Below are 9974 nucleotides of genomic sequence, written 5' to 3'. Positions count from 1 at the left end.
TCTCTCTCTCTCTCTCTCTCTCTCCTTCTCTCTCTCCCTCTCCCCATTTCTCTCTTTTCTACTTCTGTCATTATCCATAAGTTCTTGGTGTGCATTTAAAATTCTAGGAGAGGAACTCTACACGTTGACTGTAGATCTGAGAACAATCAAGCCTTTCATTACATCCTAATGTATACTCATAACATCACAGACATTTATCTAACGAGTCTTGTTTGTTAAACTCATAGAGACTTATAATTTTAACGATATGATTAAATGGATAGAAAGCGAAATCCATATAAAGTTCAGAGGCAGATATCCGTTTTCAGCAACATTATCTCATGTTTACTTCTCGCAGCAGTGGGATACTTTTACGAGTTTACAAGTAGATACAAGACGTTGGCCCAGCGAAAGATTAAACCTGTTTGGACACGAAAGTCGGGATTTTATTATTTCTTCTGTGAATCACTGAGTCACCTGTGTATGACAACAACTAGCTACTCACTGAAGTATTGCCGTAATCGTGATGCACAGCGCCGGCCAATAACAGAGACATAATAGCTTTGTTTGTTGGGGTTCGGGGGAAAAACACCCTAGTCTGCCTATAAGGGCCATAGGCTGTGTTATTGCTGATGAAGTATTAAACACCCCTAAATAACGACGAAGTGTTGGCATCCATACGTATCTCTAAACTGTCATGTTGACCTCTGTAACTGGTGTCTCCAGGGCTGATCGTAAATGTTTTACTGCCCTATCGACAGAAAAAATGAGATAATTTGGAAGACGGGTGGTGCTTCGACCTTGCATATCAGAGTAAACCGGGTCTGAGGGAAATAATATGTGAGGTCTCGGGGTGAAATCAGGCGCAGGTCAAAATAATAAAATCGAAGAAAGCGGGATGTTATGACAGTTTTATCGAATTTTTGCTTTTTGGCTCAATACCGCTCATGCCCATTTAGAAACATATTTTTGCATTTGTTGTATTGAAAAACGTCGATTAAAGGCACATAAAATGTAAATTTTACGTTCCAAGAACTCTCGAGGTATGGAAGTCACTAAACTTTGGCGGCCATTTTCTGGCTACTTTTACGTATGAAACAAAGGGACCTCAACTCTTTCAATCACAAATATCTCGACTTCTGTTTCAAGTAGATGAACTTTTTACATAGAAAGATAGACAAATGAATAAGCTTTAAGATGATACCAATAACGCCACATGCCCAAAAATTGACGAGCGCCTGATTCCATCGTATTGTGATTCGTTTGGCATTCTTGCAGAATGACGGAGCGACCCGATGGAATAGACTTCCCCTTTGGGGAATCAAACTAATGCCGTCTGCATGTAACAAACCGCAAAGGGCCAAATCATTATGTCCCAGACGCTTTTGTCCATACCTTATAGGTAACGGTGTCTAGACATCTACTAAGTCTTTTCTTTGGTACTTCTTTCAGGACGGAAATGATAGTCTTTTATAAATATAAATCTGGGCACTAGTTTCTCCTCCAACAGTAAGATTTCATTAATATAAATGGGAATAGCATTCATGTTTTTATAGCTCATACCACAGCCAATGTTTTTGTGAGCGTAAGTCTTAAGGAGCATTTTGGAAAGTAAAAGAGTGGTTTGTATTTTAGAAGAGCTTGTTGACAACACGCATTATTTCTTAAACTGAATGTCTTAGAAACGGTCAACTTTTGTTATCATCATATTTATACTGTCATAGACAAATCTGAATCGCAGGAGTATTAAATCGTTGATTGAAGCACGATTTGGCGAAAGATATTTTCGAATAGAAAAGATAAAAGTTACCATTCGTGAGCCAAAGGGAGAGGGGGTGGAGCGTAAGTTCAATAAATAGTACAGATATTTGTTTGAGTTACTTATTCTCGTGGCCTAGAGGTTAAAATGTTGGCCACTCATTCAAAGGACCCGAGTTCAAATCCGGGTAGCGACCGAAAAATTTTCTTCTCTAAAATTGTCTCCTTTCCTGCCCTCTAGCAATATTCTGTCGTCTGCTTTCGTCTCCTCTTTCGGTCCCCTCCCCCTCACCCCCTTTGCCCCCTCTTCTGGGCTCCTGACTCTTTCAGCAGCCTTTCTACTGCTACTCCTTGACTCCTTCTTACAGCTGTTTTTCTGCTACACCCCTGATCTTCTTGTAGGAAATATCTACAACTAGCCTTCTCGGACAAGGGCGAAAAATCTCGGAGGGCCCATGTGCAAGTTGCGCACGTTAAAGATCTCTTGGTGGTCTAAAATCAACAAGAGTAGGCTTCGGCCGCCACCTGGGCAAAATTCAAAATTTCCTACCAACTAAAAGTAGTGTGTCCCGCACGCTCATATGACCTTATGCAGTTGCGAGCGCCGTAAAACACTTACCAAAATAAAAATAAACAAAATAAAAAAGAATAGAAAAGATAAGAGTTACCATTCGTGAGCCAAAGGGGGAGGGGCGTTGAGCGGAAGTTCAAATAGTACAGATATTAGTTTGAGTTACTTATTCTAATTATTGTTGCATTCCTTTTGGAGTCAGGTAAAATGATTTCTTGAGTGCCTCGAAGAAAGATGAGGTATCTTTTTAAAACCTTGTTGCGCTGAAGCTGTTGGGAGAATCGCTCCGAATTTAACATGTTTTCAGTAGGACGGAGCCAAATGGGTTGCGAGCCTTGAAAACTCAACATAACGATCTGATTTCATGAACGCTCAGTCTGGGATTCGAACGAGGGCCATCAACTCTTTAATCTAGCATGATACCACCAGAGCTAAAGTAGGGCCCCCACCCAACTCTGTTTGAACCGAGTCAAATGGGTGGATAGTGTTTTAAAAAATGGAAAAAAGCAAGAAAAAACAAACCCCGAGTATAAAATTGGAGTAAAAGGCAATTTTCAGCATGATACTCACCATGCTATAGCTGGTGAGCCTTGCAATTATGATGCAAAGATTAGTAGATTATACAAAAGTTCTTCGTTGCGTTCTGTTATTATTGCCCGTAACACATACCAATTGTGTGATTTATAAAAAGAACAAACCAGAATGTAGTGTATATAATAATATGGTCTCACACTCACTTTATTGAATGTTAGTGCTTTAACCTATCACCAATACCGTACGGATAAATATGGAAGCGGACTGCTTAGGCCATGGCGGTCATGGGCAACCCCAGGTGAATGAATACAGCATTCCATCCGATAGAAGAAACTACTCGATGAAATGCATTTCCTCTATCGGAAATGGAACGCATATCTTGTTAGAGCAACGGTTAAAAAGTCTAGCCATTAGACTAAAAAGGCCTGCTAGCCTGTTTTGTGGAAAATTGTTGTTTGTTTGTTAATGGCATCGGTGAGGAACATCACGGGAGTTTAGAAGTAAAGTACTGAGTCTCCAAATTTCAGTTTACCAGTTTGAATAAAGCTGTACAAATCAAACCAATTCAGTTCCGTAGATATAATAAAATTTGAAAAGTTCGGATTCTGAAAACCATACCATTTAATGACTCATAAAAAAAACCAAACTTATCACGCTATAAATAGATAAAAATGATCCTGTCTGCGGTAAAAGCATAATGTTTTTAATTAATGTGCTTTCTTTAAAAAGGGTGTCAGATTTCCTGACTGTATCATGCAAAAATTGTGCACGACCTACTGAATGTAACAATTCTCTCTCCCCCCCCCCCCCTCTCTCTCTCTCTCTCTCTCTCTCTCTCTCTCTCTCTCTCTCTCTCTCTCTCTCTCTCTCTCTCTCTCTCTCTCTCTCTCTCTCTCTCACGCACACACACATATCGCACGCTCACAAACTTTCTCTCTTTCTCATTATGTCCCTCTCTCTATCTCTAATCAATCCCATGCCCCCATCCCCCTCCTCTATCTCTCTAAAATTCTCTATCTTTCTATCTATCTATCTATCTATCTATCTATCTATCTATCTATCTATCTATCTATCTGTCTATCTATCTATCTATCTATCTATCTATCTGTCTCTCCTTCTTTTCCTCCTCTCCATATCAGTCTTGTTGTTTAGAAAGAGGAGACATTCGAATACAAATAATTATATTCCTCATCTTGCACATATTTTCCAGTGTGAAAGAGTTATAATATGTCTTGGGGTCTAACGTCTTCCTAAAGGGAAAAAAGAGTCTACGCCTTTTAATGATCTCCTGGGGGAAATTCAACTTACAAAGGAACGTTTCTCTAATCTTATTGCGCAGAATATCGGACTCAGCAAATTATTTCAAACGCAAACGCATAATTTCTCTTTATTTCGTAGCCCTAAGGAATACAAACTTCAGCATAAATATTGGTTTTTCGATTATGAGTTATGTTTCTGAAATCGACGATCTTTAAAGAATTGTTGTATCTGCTGATGTTGGTTCGATATCCATGCGACACAGGAAAACATCACGTGGGAATGAATGTAAATTAAACGCTGATTACTGGGCGCGTAAATAAATGGATTTTTGAATATTCCTGTCTTTGGTGAGTGGGCGAGGGACTGAAAGGATGGATTATTAAGACCACGATTGCACTTGCATGTGTGAATTGATCAGACAGTTTTTGCATGGAAGAATGCGCCTAAAAGAGTTGATGTTAGAGCAAGAGAAGGGGGAGAGACTTCGGAGATAAGTGAATGAGTGAGTGCGTGAGTGAGTGAGTGCGTTCGTGCGTGCGTGAGTGAGTGAGTGAGTGAGTGAGTGAGTGAGTGAGTGAGTGAGTGAGTGAGTGTGTGAACGAAGTAATGATTAAGTTGGTGAGAGATTGAAAAGGCCTCTGACAGAATGGAATGTCAAGCAACCCAGATTAGTTGGGGGTTTAAATATATGTAAATATTCACAGGTTCAGATGTAGCATGGACTTAGGTTCATAGACAGCTGGAAAGAACAAAGGCGAGAGAGCTGTGGTTCATAAGATGCAAGCTGTGTATCTAATGGACAGCTAGACAAACAAATGAAGAAGTTTTGGTTGAAGCAAATAGCAGACGACAGCTTATTACGAATATACGAAAGCGACAGGCAAACATCTTTAGACCCACAATGCGGAAAGAAAGATTGGAGAATATCGTAACAACAGGCAACTTTGATGAAAAGAGAGGCAGAGTGAAAAGATAGTGGACAGGTTGACAACATGACTGGGAACAGCAAAATCGACAGGCACCATCGCTGCAACGCAAGACAGAGTGAAGCGGAGGTCCATGATCGCCCACGCCAGTCGGCAAGGCACCAGATGATGATGAGATGTTTACCGCTCTATTAACTCAATGATATAGATGATACAGGAGACGGGCTTCCTACCCCATCTGCCAGGACCGACCTAGGCTGAGAAGGATACAACTCCGCAGCAGGAAGACAGTGATACTAGATAAAAGTTTCTCCCCACTCGGGAATCAAACTCGGGTCTCCTACGTGCGGCAGCAAAATTCCCAATTGGCACACCACAGACATCGATCAGAATCGTGTGATACTGTAAGGATGACTGGGGTGGGGGGGGGGGGGGGTGGGGGGGTGGGGTGTGAGTGAGTACGATTTCTGCAACAAGGATGGCCTCTTTCATGTCATTTGTATTTCATCTCCCTTCGCCATGCATCATACCGTTATCGGACACGATGTGCATGGCTGAGATGGACTAGTGCCAATACGCCCAGTCATTCAGAAATGTTGGTCTTTAAAAATGGATCGACCGAGGAGGTAGCTCAGATTTATACCGACGAATGAACAATTTCAGGGATAAATACTCTGTAACAATAATCAGCTAATACACACTTTCATACAGCGATAGGACATCGGATCGATTCTCTTACGCTAATTACAAGCTTCCTTCCTGATAATTCCTTGTTTCATATCCTCAGATCCCCTTACGCTTCACGATCGGTTAAATATCAAAGGACAAACCAGGACGTTGGGCACCCGTTGTTACTTTTCAAACAGAAAAAAAGACGTCTAAGATTTTGCATTTCTTTTGATTTCCTTAGTAATGATTGTTCACTGCAAAATGCACCCAGTCTTTATAGGCTTCTCCTGATGTTATTTTCTTTTACCTTGTGTATTTTTATTTGTTTGCATATGTTTGCTTATTGGTTTTGTGTTGCCGGCACATATATTTCGTTTTTATGTTTCTAATATTTTACTTTGTGCAGTTATTTACTTAAATCTTATAAGTGAGATGCAAACGTTACCTCAAGGAGGACGTTTTAATGTAAGTTGTGTGCGTGTGCATGGGCGTGTGTGTATGTGTGTGTGTGTGTGTGTGTGTGTGTGTGTGTGTGTGTTTGTCTCTCTCTCTCTCTGTGTGTGAGTGTGTGTGTGTGTGTGTGTGTGTGCGCGTGTGTGTGTGTGTGTGTGTGTGTGTTTATGTGCGCGTGTGTGCCAGCAGGTAGTGCTTGTGTGTTTTGCGTGAATGTTTCAAAGAAAGAAAGGAAGAGAGAGAGAGAGAGAGAGAGAGAGAGAGAGAGAGAGAGAGAGAGAGAGAGAGAAAGAGAAAGGGTGGGGAGAGAGAGATAGATAGAGACAGAGAGTGAGAGAGAGAGAGAGGGAGTAGACCAAGGCGATATAGAAAGAGAGGGGGATAGAAAGTAACAGACGGAGAGAGAGAAAGAGAGAGAGAGAGAAAGAGACACCGAGAGAGAGAGAAAAAGAGAGAGAGAGAGAGACAGAGAGAGAGAGACAAAGAGAGGGAGAGAGAGAGAGAGAGGGGGGGGGGGCTGACTGACGGATTTACAAATGAACAAATAGGCATTGCGAACAAAGAGAAAAAAAAGAATAAATAAAGAAAAAACAGCAATGGTCTTGGTGGAGGCAGAGAAGAAAACCTTTTTAAATGTGTACTGGTTCAGTCTTTGAAGCTTTCAGTATTACTTTTTTTTCAAATTTATGAAAAAAAGAGTCTTCTCAACGGTTTTGTTGTTGTTGTTTTTTTGGTCCAAGCAGCAAATTGAAATATCAGCTGTCTTCAGCTACGAGAGCTTCTTTTATTAGATGATGAACAGGACCCGTATGGAGAACATCTTTGCTGAAGAGCCAGCGCTAGGGAAGATCAAACTTCATAGTACCCAATCCTCCGGCCGTGGCTATAATAAAACTTCTAAGGGTACTCCTTTGATAGTTCAGATGGTCCCTTTTAATTGTGTCAGGAGTTTAAAAAAAAAAAAATTCTTGAAACTAGAACTGGACTCTTTTAATGAATTTCACGGAGAGATATCAGTTGCATTTTAAAGGTATGCCGAATTTAGTGATGAAGTACTACGTAACGTATAATTTTGTTTGAAGTAAATTTCTCTGAATTTTCTTTCTTTCTTTTTTTAAATTAGTGAAGTATCCATTTGTTACTTCCCTCGGTTGGATTATTTCCATTTTTTTATCTCGTTGCTGGCGTATGTGGTATAATGGTTGGTCATTCGCCTAAGGGGCAAAGGACTTGCACTTGCAAGACAGATCCATCTTTTCATAGGGATACAGTGTACAAACATTCCGATTGTAAACAATGTTTGTTTTTTTTACACGGCTAGAGCAGAATCCTAAAGGCTGCCTTCGAAAGAAACCAAACAAACCCAGTTCAAACATTCTTTTGAGCGTTCGAACCAAAGTGCCCGCACCGAGCGTGTTCCATTATATCACTCTAACAAACAGATGGTGCGCCCACATACCCGTATCACGGTAGTTGTTAAAATAACCTCAAGGTCGATTGAATCTTCAAGGACAAACAGGGCACATATGTTCGACCAGCAGAAGACTAAAGACAATGTTGCGGCACAGTTCGAAACAGAAAACTTAAATTTGTATATTTCATAGTATGCTTACTATTGCCCTCGATTTTAAAGTCTTTCTGTCAAGTGTAAAGAAAACAGAATGGCAAAATCGGTATGAACAACAAGACTATGCATCTTTTGAAACAGCACGACCTCAATAAGCTGATGGTCTCATTATTTTCATTCCCAGGTCTGCTCGGATGACGAGGTCTCGGACAAGAAACGCTTTCCATCTTTCGCCCGGACCTTCCCACCTGCCGTCCAAATCACCAAGTCGGTGGTGTCCATGCTCAGACATTTCAACTGGACCAAGTTCTCCATCATCTATGGCAAGACTGACAGGTGAGTTGTTTCAGTACCCTCCACAGAAGTGGAGAAATGGACAGAAGGGTAGTAGCAAAAAAAAATACGTCAGCTGAAACAAAATAAGATAAAGACCACTTTCATTGATCCCCGTGAGTAAATACATGTATGTTCGTACAATGCATGTATGTTCGCACAATGCAGATATACATTTGATCTAAAAATACAACCTGAGCATACGTATACAGTATCACTACACAGAAAACGTAAACACGAAATTACTGATAGCCACAGTTCTGTACCCTTTTTTTTCAAAATGAAGAGTTAAAATGTCTTGCTGAAGATTACATCCCAGTAATCATCTATCTAAACCCCTCGTCAATGACTCTACTTGACAGTAATTTTGTATCAGAAATCTAGCAGAAATCGTTGACATAAAAAGAAAACGACTTGCTATAATAATATAAGATTTTGCTAATGGGAAAAGAAAACCGGGTTGTTGTTCTATAAATTACAGAAACATTGGTGTAAAAGTAAGACTCCTTACCGTTGCTCGCAAATGACGTGAGCCTTATTCCCAGCAAAGGAGGTTTGTTTTGTCTAACATATTACTGTATCTGTCTTCATGGATGTTGTATCCCCCTAAGCCCATAATGGTCCTGACAGGCAGATTTCAAGGTCACGAAATTGTGTCTTATGGAATGAATAAGTGAAACAGAACTGCACAATCAGAGACATATTAAGATAACTTCCCATCTCTGTGGTTTTATCTAAGTTCTTAGGCCAGCACATGGCACAGGCAGGTAAATATTTACGTTGGCTCTAGTCCTATGAGAGTGGATCATTTCTGGTATGTTTGCATTATGATATTTTTATCAGGGTCCCTCAAAAACCGGAACGCTTTATTTTATTTATGCATTTCGAATCAGAAAAGTTCTTGTTGTCTCGTATTTATTGCAAGATTATAAAGGATGCTTTTTAATTTTCCTTTTACTTATTCATTAGAAGTTTGAAACTATATTTTATGCTCTCCCCAAAAGCAAGTAATCTTAGCATGCCAATGCATGCCAGCTTCGAACCTTATTTTTCCACACATGTAAAACCCACAATATTCACACTAAATAAACAGCAGGTCTTCTACTTTTTTTTTACTCTTCAAAGGTTCATGGACATCAAATAGTTTTGATTTTGTTTATACCGTTTCGTTTTCAAACGCATTTCGGGGTAATCAATCGTTCAACTTATAGTACGCAGCATGTGATCTTTACACTTTTTTGTTGTTGACCGAGCACTGCAAGTTTACCAGCGTCTGCAGTGGGATTGTTAGGCCCTTCCCCACTGCATGTAGAAAACGAGAGTTCAGTTTCCGGGAGGGGAGGCGTTTTTTTTCCGAATATCTCCGTCTGTTAGTTGAGTGCTCCGTTCGCTCAGTTAGTGTCATGCTGGACTACAGAGCGAATGACCCTGGTTCAAATCCTAAACTGGTTGTTCATGAGCTCTGGTCTTTTTGTGATATTGTCAATGCTCATAACCAATTATTTGACTCAGTTTCGCCAGAGACCGATGTTAAATTCGGAGGTGCCGCCTCATAAATAACCTGAAAGTGTTGAAAGAGGTGTAAAACCCATACACTCACTGTCCGTCAGTCTACTGTGATGCTGTATCACATTAAGCTCGGGTTAGCCCTGGCCGGCAAGGATGAGGCGGCCCGCCCTCTATATCATCTAAAATGTGTGCCAATTGGGAAGCTGTTGTAGTATAGATTTACCACCCATTCTTAATACTGTAAGATTACTTAAACGGCGGAACGTCCAGTCTGAACACCAATCTCCCATAGGGCCGAGCCATAAAAACTCCCCAAAACAAGTTCAGAGCGCCTTGCCTTGTTGGGGATTCGAACCGAGGTCATCCGCTTTGTAGTCCAGCATGACACCAACTGAGCTTTCTGTACCCCCCCCCC

At 40.6% G+C, this 9974-nt stretch overlaps 1 protein-coding gene across 1 annotated transcript in view; it reads left to right on the top strand.

Moving 5' to 3' along the window:
* LOC101856751 (receptor-type guanylate cyclase Gyc76C) overlaps window positions 1–9974 on the top strand; it is a gene marked incomplete in the record, with an annotated part of 235481 nt that overhangs the window by 165446 nt on the left and 60061 nt on the right. Inside the window, 1 exon segment of the mRNA XM_035971646.1 lies at window positions 7902–8053. Within this exon segment, the coding sequence (XP_035827539.1) occupies window positions 7902–8053 (152 nt within the window).

Source organism: Aplysia californica, unplaced genomic scaffold, assembly GCF_000002075.1.
Source record: "Aplysia californica isolate F4 #8 unplaced genomic scaffold, AplCal3.0 scaffold00475, whole genome shotgun sequence".
Taxonomy (NCBI): Eukaryota; Metazoa; Mollusca; class Gastropoda; order Aplysiida; family Aplysiidae; genus Aplysia; species Aplysia californica.
This window is presented reverse-complemented; position numbering and strand designations above follow the sequence as displayed.